Here is a 12796-nt window from a genome sequence, read left to right on the forward strand (position 1 = left end):
CTGGAATCTTCCAAGGCTCGTGTTCCAGGAGGGCTCAGATGTTTTGTTTATAATTATCCTGCTTGCAGGAGAAACCGCCCTACGAGGAGACTTCATGACTAGCTTCAAGGTTTGTTCAGTTGGAGGCCTGGAGCAGCAAAGTACCTTCTGGTCCCGACAGTAACCCCAGAGAGCAGCTCCCAGATCCCTCCTGTGGATTAACCCGATAGCTGCTCCATTAGGTGAGTGCTGGGTGAGTCAATGAACCCAGAGGAAGAAATGAGAACTGACCCAGTTCTGAGGTACCCAGTCCTGGTCCAGTCCACTTCAGGGTGATAAGAACAGCAAAACAACTCCAGGGTATCTGGGCTCTGAGGGTGTCTCTCTGTGCACTGGCCTTTTGGGTGTTTCTTGGGCAGCCGTTCCCACGACCTTGGGCACACTCTTCCATTGGCCTCGCTCTGGGCCTTGTGTTTATGGACCTCTTAGTTACTTGACTGTTTACATAGCACGTCTCCATCTCAAGATCTTGAGGACACAGTATCAGACCAATATTTATCTCCAAATATAAACTAGACCCACCACACGTCACTGGCACATAGTTTTTTTTTGGGGGGGGGCGGGCTGGTTTGAGACTGTGTGTCCATGTGTGCACACGAGTGTATATTGTTTTGAAAAGTAGGGATGGGTTTTCTCAGTCTGCATTGGAGGCAAGGTGGTGAGCTTTCTGCCATGGCTGCCAAACCTTACATGTTCCCTGTGCCACCCAACAGATGTCCACTGCTAAGCAGTTTGGGTTGTGAGTCACAGTGATGCTCTCCAATAAAAACCATGCTCTCTAAGAAAGCTCTAGAATACAAGGCTCCTGGAATGGTTTCAGCTGATGGAGGCCTCCAAGTAGCTCCTGTTGGGGTGGGGTGGGGGGCAGCCAAACCTTTTCTGCACCCTGTTTCTCTGTCACTTGACCAGGCAGGACTGGGTCTTCCTTGCAAAACAATGCACTCTGTTCCTAATCATCTGGTTTTGAAAAAGTGTCAATCAGGAAAGAAAAGAGAAGAGAGATGGAGGGTCCTTGTCTGGGGGCTATGGATGAGCTCCTTCACTGAAGGGGTGGCCTGTGTGTCTGGCAAACTGCAAAGAAGCAGGGGAAGACTCAGGAAAGCAGTAGAAGGATGCGAGAGGCATTTTTCTTCCAAAGGTCAAACGCCTGAACATATTTTCTCTCGCCCTGCTTCACTGGTGTTAATGAGTTGAAGGTGTCTCTCAGACAAGCTAACCCCATGCTGTTGCACCTCTGAGCAGTTCACCCTTTCCATAAAGGGGCCTCTAGGAAGAGGCACCAGGCTGGGGTGTCTTCCAACCCAGCCAGGAGCTGTAGCAACGGAGAGCGGACGCTTTTGGATTTTTCTCCCTTGAAAGAGTTTCATGTTTCAAAGTCTTCCTCCTGAGCAGTGGTTTGGCAGACTACCGTAATCCTTGCACATCAAGTTTAAATTACGGTTCCCAGTGTCCGCGGACGGCTCAGCTCTGAGAAGGTTGATGAGGATCCATTTCAGCGCTTTGCTTAGCTTGGGGCCCTCCTGTGGGTTTTGTGTAAGAGCCAGGTCTGTTTGCCGCCAAGCATGAGAGAGTCTGGGCCATCAGCAGGCCCTTTAGGAAGGTTCTGGGGAGCAGTAACGGCAGGGTCTAGATGGGGAGGCTGAGTGGGCTGAGCAGAAGATAGGGACCAGAACCTAGCTCTGGAGAAGGCATTTTGGAACCTCAAGGTGTTTCTGCTTCTGATAGAAGGAAACTCCACAGGACATATGTCACAAGGTAGGGACCAGTGAACAAGGCCAAGTACTGTTGCTCCTCTCTGTCACTAAAGTGCTCTTCTCTGCGGGTTTTAAAACAGTGTAAGGTCTGTTGTTTGCTTCTGCCCAGTTACCTGAGTACACCACCTAGAAGGAGCCCAGTGCTACTTGCTGAATGGAGACACTGGCCACCCAGTGAGCAGCGAGCACGCAGATCCACAAGCCTGTGTGGATCACGGAGGCACTGGCGGAATCTGCTCTCTAGAGCTTTAGTATCATACCAGCATTTGGGTTTAGACCACACAGTTTTGGGACAATCATTTTTGGCTCATGTGTGTAGGACACAGATGACCACAGGCAACAGTGTCCAGCAGCACTTGAAAAGGGAACTCAGGCCTCCCAGGGGGTGTTTCAGTGGGTAAAGAAGCTTGCTGCTAAGCCTGATGACCCGAGTTCAATCTCCAGGACCCACATGGAGGAAAGAGAACCCATTCCTCTAAGTTGTCCTCTGACCAAATCTGCCCCTCAACTCCCCACAAAATAAATCTTTTACAAAATTAAAAAATAGTCAGAGGGAATTCAATAGATGTGTCCATACAGGAAGAGGGCCTGACCTCTGGCCATCTGTCCCTTAAGTGTTCTTAGAAATATGTCTCCTGGTCAGCTGGACGCCTGGTGCCAGCCAGCGGCTTCCCTGGAGGGGTAGAGGGGATTACATATGGAGCATGGTGATAAACCCAAACTGGTGAGGTCTGACAAGGCAGATGCCGGGCTGGACCTCAGCCAGTTTTCAGCAGGTTTCTCTGCATGGCGTCATTGATACTGAATTGCTACTCAATACTCATTATTTTTAGGTTTATTATTTTTAGGTTGTGAATATAGGAAGCAGAGTTGACAAAATGTCTGTAGTCCAACATTGTAGGGAAGGTAGGTCTTCAAAATAATCCTTCATTTCACTTGTTTTTCCAACCTTTTCTAGATTGACTATACAGTCGGTCCTCAAAAAAGACATTTTCCCCTCTAAAGGCTTCCCATCCCACTTGCTTCTTCTGTGTAGGAGTCAGATGATCTCACAGCCATGCTTGACTCGGACAACCCTCTGATATGAAGACTGTACCAAGGTATTTTTATGTCACATGTGTTCCCATGTACACGCCACAGTGTACATATGAAGATCAGAGGACAGCTTGTGGGAGCTGGGTATCTCCTTCCACTCTCTAGGTCCCGGGGATTGAACTTGGGCTGCCTGACTTGGCAGCAAGCACTTTTACGGACTGAGCCATCTCACCAGACACCCCTTTTATTTTCAAAATTAATTAACTTAATGTGTATGTGTGCCTGAGTGTGTGTGTGTGTGCCTGAGTGTGTGTGTGACTGAGTGTGTGTGTGCCTGAGTGTGTGTGACTGAGTGTGTGTGTGCCTGAGTGTGTGTGTGCCTGAGTGTGGGTGTGTGACTGAGTGTGTGTGCCTGAGTGTGTGTGCGTGCCTGAGTGTGTGTGTGCCTGAGTGTGTGTGCCTGAGTGTGTGTGTGTGTGCCTGAGTGTGTGTGTGTGCCTGAGTTTGTGTGTGCATTGCATGCGTGCCTGTGTGGAGAGTCGGGTCTAGAAAACTTTACACAAAGGTTGCCAACTTAGAGCATAAGAGAAACCAGTCGGCAAAGATGAAGGTGGAACCCTAGGAAGAAGGCCATCTATAACCAGTTGGGGGCCCCTGCAGAGGTGTCTGAAGGTGACCTGTGGCTCATTCTAATACTACACATACTCCCAGGTGTCCAGAATCCTGAGGTCTCTCAGTTGACAGGATTCAAGAAGGTAGACATCACGTACTGTCATGGACTCAGAAAGATGGAGGTCCTTGTAACAAGTCCCCAGTCAACAGCCATCAGGTGTCAACAGTCAACCAACTCCTGCACCTCATCTCAAACAAAAGCTTGCCACATGCGTGAGGGGCAGGAAGAGAAGTGTGAGAAGGGTATGGAGATCAGTAAGGAGCAGTGAGCTCTGCTGAGGATCAGACAGCAGAGTGCATTTTGCCTGCATTTACTCTGATCTAAGTACCAAGAAGGCACAGAGAAAACAAGCAGGCATAACCCACTACGCTCTAGACCCTGGACCCTCACGACCTGGTATCAGATTCATAACCGTGATGAACGACGGCAAGTTCTATGCAATGACATTTTTGATGCAGAAGAGAATGCGTGTTTTCTCCCTTCCCTTCCAAGAAGAATAAAGAAGCCATGGTGCAGTATATGCAAGGTTGTCCTTCCGTTCTCCTGCAGAAATGAGGCTATGGAATACAGCCTCTGTGTGTGGCTCTTATCCAGGAACAAGGCCTATCACCACACTCTCTTTTAGCAAACAGGACAAAAGCAAAGGGACACAGTGGTGGCAGGCGGGAAGAGCAGAGGAGCGCAGATGACTGGTGTCTTGGGTGGTGTGAACTCAGTGGGGTAGCCACAGGGTCTTCATGCAGACCAGCAGGGAGAATGGGAGTGGCCATGACATCCCCTGCTTTGTGTCTGGGCCCACAGCTGGAGCAAGAGTGCTTTCTTCTCATTCCAAAAGCCCACACGAAGACAGATGCTTCCCCCTACCCTACAACCAACACTGAGCCTTGTTCTCCACTCAGAGGCCAGAGGCCCTCTCAGCAGGAAGGCGCTGGAGCTGGAGACTAGGGAGTGTTAAGAGTCTATCTGGCTGTGTGGGGTAAACAAAGGACGATTAAAAGGGAGGCAATGTCTGCTGTTGGCAAACACGCAGAAAAATGCACACTCTGCAAAACCTGCAGTGGGAGAGGGGCTCAGGGTAGCATTTCAGGAAGACGGTTTACTACATCCCTCCACGACTCCGTTCCTAGGGTTTCACTCTAAGGACACAGTGAAGGATTAGTGCAACTTTCTGAGTCTAAAGTCATCCGCTGTGGTGTTGTTATAAGATATGCACAACCAGGAACAACCCTGATTCTAGACTAGGGGGCTGTATACTCCAGAGTTAGCGCTGTCGTGACGAGAGGCTTACAGTATTGCTCTCAGAGACTAGCAGGCTGCCAGACAGCACAGGGTATCTGGCATGTGCGGGCATGTAAGACGAGCATGATATGCCGAATGTTTCCTTCCATCCCCACATACTCTTCCAAGTAAAGTACTGTTAAGTTTAAAGCAACAGAGCCGACCATTAATCTGAGGAAAGTATGCCAAACACACAGTTTTCCTGGAGTTTCTAGACTGTTTACATATTCTAAATTGTATTTATTATACGTATATTTTTCCAGATTGAGAGCTGAAACCACAGGGGCAGAGAAGATGTCTCAGTTGGTACAGTGCCTCTTGGGCGAGTATAAAGGTCTGAGTTCTGATATTCAGAACCCGTGTGAAAAAGCAAGGCACGGTGGCAATGGCTTACAGTCCCAGGGCTGGGTAGGAGACACAGGCAGACTCCGACTGCTTACTGGCCAGCCATCTTAGCCTAACCTGGTGAGCTCCAGGCCGGTGTCTCAAAAACAAGGGTGCTGAGGGGCTGGGGAGATGGCTCAGAGGTTAAGAGCACTGGCTGTTCTCCCAGAAGTTCTGAGTTCAATTCCAAGCAACCACATGGTGGCTCACAGCTCTGGTACCCTCTTCTGGAGTGCAGACAGAACATTGTATACTATGCCAGAAGGGGAGAATTGATGCCTGAAAGTCATCCCTCGAACCACACATGTAGGCCATGACATATGTATAGACACGCATGTGAGTCTGTGAGCGTGCACGCACAGGGACGGAACCCACAGCTTTCTATTAAAACTACTTCACCTGGACATATATTGAGTATCTGTCTGGATAACTTAGCTAACAAATCGTCCATGAATAAGCAGAGCCCATTAGAAAGCCTGGCTCACATCTACGCATGCAGAGAAACACAAGGCCAAGGCCAAGCTCATCACACTTAGGTCCAAGATGTAACTCCTGGATGCCACATAACATGTTTTTCTTTGTTAATGTTATTTGTTTGATCAATACATACATATTGTTTTCTAATCCCAAATAATTATTTGGATTTTAAACATCCACCCAAATACTCTCAGAAACTGTTTCTGTAGTAGGCATTTAAAAACTGCTTTTCCAAAGAGCACCGGTTACTTTGTGCCCAGAAGGTGACCCAAAGCAGGATGAAAGCCTGGCAACTTTGCCTTTGCTTTGTGCTTCCTCATCTCTGGGTTAGGCTCTGCTAAAACCCCACCTAAAACCCCACAGTACCTAAGACCTCTCCTTCCCCCTCCAGGCCAAAGTCGCAGATATCACTGTCTCCAGCTGCAGTCACCTTGAAATGCAGGGAAAGCCTGGCTGGCAACCTATCACCCATAGTGAGGTCACTTCCCAGGCAGGAGAAAACATCTTATAGGAACCAGATCGGTCTCCTGAAGCAGTGACGGCAGCAACCGTTTGGGATGGTTTTAATTTTCTGAGGATAGATAACGACATGAGGTGATTGAACTCTCCTTCTCTAAAGTGGTCTAAGAGGAGGCAAGATTCCATCCTCTGCCTGAAGAGGGCGCTGATTCCCTCTGTACCTGTACTGTGAGGGGAAACCTCTTCCCAGGTTCCCTGGCCCTGGGGAGGCCTGCAGCCTGGTGTCCTGGCTGGGACGTTTGCAGTCACCCGTGGTCGCCAGACTCACCTTCCACAGCAGCACCGCCAGCAGCAAGAAGATGAGGAATCCCACCAGCAAACTGATGGCGATGATCCACCCCACAACATAGCCGCGGGGCTCCAGGTTGTGCAGGGCCTCGAAGACCACCTAGAAGGCAGCACAGACGTGACACTGTGAGGACAAGTCTTGGAAGGGCCATAAAGATAGCGACCCTGATTTCCAACATCACAAGCTGAACATAATAAATACAGTGAATATAATAAAAAACATCGGGCCATGCTACATTCCGAGAGTAGGTGACACTCTTCCACCTCATATGCTGGTTCTGAGATAAAGAAGATGGGGGAGGGGAGGTTTCCCGAGCAGGAAGCACTTCTGGGGGTTCAACTCAATGTGCCACTTAGTACGGAATCATTCGCTCAAGACTATTTTCCTGCTCGACTGTGGACCATACAAGGGCCAAGCCACTGTCTTGGGTCTCACAGCTGTGCCTATGCTGTTAAAGTTTATTCCAGATGTGCTGTCATTTCCAACCTGCGTCATATGCGACTGGAGGCCTCATCTCGTCAGAGCACACTTGTTTATTTTTGTTTATAGGTGTGTGTGCATCTGTGTGTGTATGTATACCATATGCATGCAGGTGCCCACAGAGGCTAGGAGAGGATGTCAGAATCCCTTCAGCTGGAGTTATAAGAGGTTGTGAGCTGCCTCATGTGGGTCCTGGGTATTTAACCTGGGTTCTCTTTAAGAACAGCAAGTGTCGCTGGGTGGTGGCACACACCTTTACTCCCAGGAGGCAGAGGCAGGTGGGTCTCTGTGAGTTCAAGGCCAACCTTGTCTACAAGAGCTAGTTCCAGGACAGGCTCCAGAGCTACAGAGAAACCCTGTCTTGAAAAACTGAAAGAAAGAAAATCAGCAGGTTCTCTTAACTGCTGAGCTATCTCTCCAGGCCCTGAGGCAGAGTCCTCAACTTTGAAGGGGTTCATTGGTGTCTAGAGCTGACCTAAGTCAGCTCTCAAGAGCCAAGTGTGCTTCTCCTCCCAACTCAAGACACTTTGTGATGACAATTTTTGTCAGATTGCAGTGGGAATATTACACCACAGAAATGACAAGCAAGACAGGGTTCTTCTGGCCTCTGGCAGGAGAGTGGGGCGTTTTCCATGCAGTAGCTCATGCCGACCATACTCTCTGGCTAACTTCTGGCCCCACGGGTCAGAAGGGCTGTGGTTTTACAGAATTCAAGTGCCACTTGCATCCTCTTCTTCCAAAGAGAAAGCCATCTGATCATCTTTAGTTCCTTTTGTCTACTTCTGGAACGAGGGAGGGCTGGGTGATACGTGCTGGAGTAGGGGTGGCTGTGGACATTTATTCACACGACAGTCAGGTTCTTAGGTTTCACATGTAGAACCTGAACCCAGAACTTGTCTTAAGGGAAAATCAGTAGAACAGAAATGTTCCTTCCAGTGTGGAAACAAGCTAGAGAAAAAGTGCCTAGAAAACGCAGCAGGCACTGGGTGGTGTGATCAACAGCCAGGGAACCTCAGGCAAAGTCCTTGACTTCTCTGAGCTTGGTGCTTTGCACCTGCAAGTCCGGAGTGCTTCAATCCCTCCCTAGAGGTTCAGGCAAAAGTCAGCCAAACCTTCTGGCCGACAAGGATCCCGAGCCAGGCTATGAACTCAGTAGGGGGTTAGCTGTAAGGTCCGTGACTCTGAACTGTGTCCTCTTGGCAAAGCCACGCTGGAGGTCTGGTTTTGTGGATACAGAGAGGAGAGTAGCCACTACAATTTAGTCTGGCGAATTTTGTAAGAATGCCCTGTCACGTCCTGGGAATGTGTACTTGGTGTCTTTTCTCAGTGGTGCTGCCGGTCCTCTTGGACGTGAGCTCTAAGCCTTGGCAGATCAGTCTCTTCTATCCCATCTGCAGTAAATTCTGTGAGTGATCTGAGCGCCTCGCAGTGTGCTAAGAAGCCACATCATTGATTACAAACAAATGAAAAAAAATGAATGAGCAAAGAAGGGAAGAAAAATCATACAGGGCACAGCATGGAGACACACTGACCACAGCTCACAACATACAGAGCACAGCATGGAGACACACTGACCACAGCCCACAACATACACAGCATGGAGACACACTGACCACAGCCCACAACATACACAGCATGGAGACACACTGACCACAGCCCACAACATACACAGCATGGAGACACACTGAGCACAGCTCACAATGTACAGGGCACAGCATGGATACACGCTGACCACAGCCCACAACGTACAGGGTATGGAGACACACTGGCCACAGCTCACAATGTACAGAGCATGGAGACACACTGACCACAGCCCACAACGTACAGGGCGTGGAGACACACTGACCACAGCTCACAATGTACAGAGCATGGAGACACACTGACCACAGCTCACAACATACACAGCACACATGGAGACACACTGACCACAGCTCACAATGTACAGGGCACAGCATGGAGACACTGACCACAGCTCACAATGTACAGGGCACAGCATGGAGACACACTGATCACAGCCCACAATGTACAGGGCACAACGTGGAGACACACTGACCACAGCTCACAATGTACAGGGCACAGCATGGAGACACACTGACCACAGCTCACAATGTACACAGCACAACATACAGACACACTGACCACAGCCCATAACTCTACCACTCAGGAGCCAGTGGCCCAGACCATGCCTCTCTAAGACATTCCTCCTTTCCCCTTTTCCATGCCTGATATTGCCCCAGTTCAGGCCCCACCATCACAGGCACGGTGCCAGGCCCCTCCCAGAGTCCTCCTGCCACTGAATTTGTTCTCTAAGAACGTAGGTCCTGACATGACACTTCCGTCACCTCACTCTATCGATGGCTCTGCCTCGCTCTGCGTGTCTAATTCAGGACACGGAGCCGTAACAGTCTGGTTACCTTCCTTCCCAGCCCCTCCCAGGTCACAGATTCACAACCCAGCTAGCTAGTCTCATCCTCCCTGAGGTCCCTGGCTCTTTGTTTTCACTCCTTGGAATGCCCTTCCGCCCTGGTTGTGGGACAGGCTCTGTAATTGCTTGTCTTAAATTCGCTCACACCATTCGACCTGCCAATCCTGCCCTTAAAAACATGATCAAAGGCAGAAATACAAACTCCAGACAAAAAGTTATGCTCAGAGATGTTGGGCTGGTGAGATGCCCCAGGGGGTAAAGAGACTTGCTGCCAGACATGACAACCTCAGTGTGGTTCCTGGGGTTCACTTGGTGGACGGAGGAAACCAACTCCCAAAAGCTGTCCTCTGCCTTCCACACATGCCGCACAGACACACATGCACACATGCACACATGCACACACGTACACACACTAAAGAAAACACAATTTAAACAAGAGACCTGGAAGATGCTGACTGCAGAATCACTCCCACGGACAGAATCAGAATTACCCTCAGTGTCTAAGGAAAGCACGACAGGTTAGCCAAATGACGGCTAACCATGAAGCAGAACAGCACAAACTATTAAAAATGAAAACTGCTCTATAAATTATATTAGCCTCTGTGCATGCGTATATATGTATAAATGTGTAGCGTGTGTGTATATATACAGGTATGTATTTATGTTTTTGAAATAGGGTCCTATTTCATAGCCCAAGCTGGCCTGGAACTTACCATACAGTTCAGCCTGGCCTTGAATTCACAGCAATCCACCTGTGTCCGTCTCCTAACGGCTAGGATTACAGGTGTAAACGACCACACTAGGACTGATGTGCAACTTAAACATTTTATCCATTTATTTGTTAGCATATGGGCGTTTTGCCTGCATGCATGTCTGGCACTATTTAAATGCTAGGTGCCCTTGCAGACCAGAGAGGGCATTGGGTACCCTGAAATTGGAGATTTAGATGGTTGTGAGTTGCCATGTGGGTGCTGGGAATGAAAGAGAAGCCAGCGTTCTTAACCACTGAGCCATCTCTCTCTCTCCTGACGCATGGCATTTTAACAAATTAAAAACACGGTGACTCCTGAACAAAGGCATAGGGACTGTAAGTGAAGAGACCCACTGTTTAGGGAGTCAGCGGGAGGGCAAAGCGGGCTCAACAAAAGACTCCATGAAGATGGGGAAGTTTGCAGAAACTGGATGAGTGAGTCACACGCAAACCTGGCCAGTGGTCCACAGGAAGATGCACTTGGGCTTATAGTTTTGGTCAGACAGAAGTTACTTCCATCCTCATGGATACACTCATAACTTCCAGAGTAGCCTCCCATAGCTTATTCCTGGAGGACAAGACTTTTTTACGGGGACAAGGGTCTGTTGCTATGCAGAAACCCTCAGAGGGTGAGTACTGCCCTGCCTCTGGCTGGGGATTGAATAGAGGGTTCTGAACATACGGGGCAAGCACTCTACCACGGGGCTCTATCCTTCACTCTCAATTCTCCTCCTGACTGCATATCTGCGGCTTGGACAGAGACGAGGCCACAGGGGGAAGAGTTCTGCAATTAACTGACCACTAAATCTAAATGCGGTGCGCTCCCAAGGCCACCACAGACACAGGTTGCTTCTGAGGGAGAGGGTCAGCTATATATCACCCGGACTGATTCTTGCCTGTTACTTAGAAAGTCCAGCTCGTCTGTAACAGTGCATGTACACACGTGTACATGCGTGTGCACGTGTGTCTATCCAGATGGGGCTCTGGATATCTTGAGGGAGATAACTTATGGTCAGTGAAAGGCTGTGGTGGGCTGGACATCTTGCTCCTTTAAAACATTATCCTCCACGGCCGTGGTTTCCTTGGGGACCAAGGATCCTGGGGGAGTCCCACACATCCCACTCCTGAGTCAACCAAAGCACATTTCTATGTGGAAATGGATCCTGTCCTTTAAACAGCAGTGCTGATAATTGTGATGGTGGCTGGAAGCCACTGGTTCACAGTGTGGGTGGGGCTCCCCATTGGTTTGGCTCACTCTTTCTTGGTCATCTCTTACATGATGATGGCCACTCCTAACTACTGACCATGTGGGCACACCACACAAGACAGCATTAGACTCATTGTTGGTCAGGATGGACACACCACATACTCCTTAGCCTTAACACACATTGCTCACTTCCGTCTCCCCTACCAGTGTTGCTAGTGCCAAGGGAGAGTGTTGACCGTCTAATCAACTCCTCATTCCCACCCTTATCCCTGTGAACGCAGCATCCACAGCGCAGTCTATGACTTTAAACCATGTGCATCAGGGTTGGTGAGCTTGCAGTCAAGCCTGGAGACCTGAACTGGATCCCTGAACCCCACATGGTGAAGGAGAACCAACTCCCACAAGCTGTCCCCTGACCTCTGCAGGGACACTGTGGCATAGGCCTGCCTATTCATATATATGCACACACAATAAATAATGCAATAAAAATCTTAAATGGACCTGAAAGGTCGTTCAAATTCTTCCGGAGGATCCCGTTCCCAGCTCCCGCATGGCAGCTTACATACAAACATGTATACACCTTGTCTTAGAGTTTCTATTGCTGTGAAGAGTCACCATGACAATGGCAACTTACAAACACTTAATTCAGGCTGACGTACAATTTCAGGGGTTTAGTCCATCATTTTCATGGCGGCATGCAGGCAGACATGGTGCTGGAGAAGGAGCTAAGAGTTCTACATCTTGATCCAAAGGTCACAGGAAGTGAACTGTATCCCACATTGGGCATAGCTTGAGCACAGGAGACATCAAGGCTCGCCCCCATACTGACACACTTCCTCCAACCAGGCCACACCTATTCCAACAAGACCACACCTCCTAATAGTGTCACTCCCTATGGGGAAATTTTCTTTCAAACCACCATACACATAAAATAAAAATAAAGAAATATTTAAAAAAAATAAAGAATATATACCATTCCACATAATTCCCTGCTGCAAACAGAACTTCAGATGGCTTTCCTTTGCTGCCACTGGTAGTAAGTGGTATGGACCCTACCTTTGTCCTCAATCTTCTCTCTTGTCTTTGGTGGCGTAAACAGGCCACACCATCTGGTACTCACGCAGCTTTCCACTCATGAGCCAGGACACTTCCTCCTGCTGGGCAAGCTCACTCCTCTCTGCTCCCAGGCCTTAACCCCATTCTGCTCTGTTCAGAATGGCTCAGTGGAAACAAAGCCCTTGTTAGTTTCCTTGTTGGTAACATCCTTGTTGTCCCATAGCCAGCCCCAGGGTGGGTGGTATGGCTGTGCCCACCTCCTCTCTCAATCTGTCCCCAGTACCTGGCACACACACCACCTACCCCTTAGCAAACCCTCAGATATAGTCACCAACTGATTAAATAACTGGAAAATCTCACTTGTGTGTCTGGCAAAGGACACTTGGAATTTTCTCAGTGCTTAATTCTCTCACAGGGATTTTGGGTAAA

General features: G+C 49.0%; 1 protein-coding gene across 2 annotated transcripts in view; it reads right to left on the reverse strand.

The window, feature by feature from the left end:
- Nucleotides 1-12796, reverse strand: part of Itga9 (integrin subunit alpha 9) — a 307443-nt gene that overhangs the window by 7989 nt on the left and 286658 nt on the right. For both annotated transcript variants that reach the window (XM_041677309.1, XM_041677310.1), the window contains one exon: nucleotides 6428-6547. In XM_041677309.1, the coding sequence (XP_041533243.1) occupies nucleotides 6428-6547 (120 nt within the window). The remainder of the gene's footprint in view (nucleotides 1-6427; nucleotides 6548-12796) is intronic.

Source organism: Microtus oregoni, unplaced genomic scaffold (genome assembly GCF_018167655.1).
Source record: "Microtus oregoni isolate MIOR12 unplaced genomic scaffold, Mior012 000028F_ref0000031, whole genome shotgun sequence".
NCBI classification, from domain to species: domain Eukaryota; kingdom Metazoa; phylum Chordata; class Mammalia; order Rodentia; family Cricetidae; genus Microtus; species Microtus oregoni.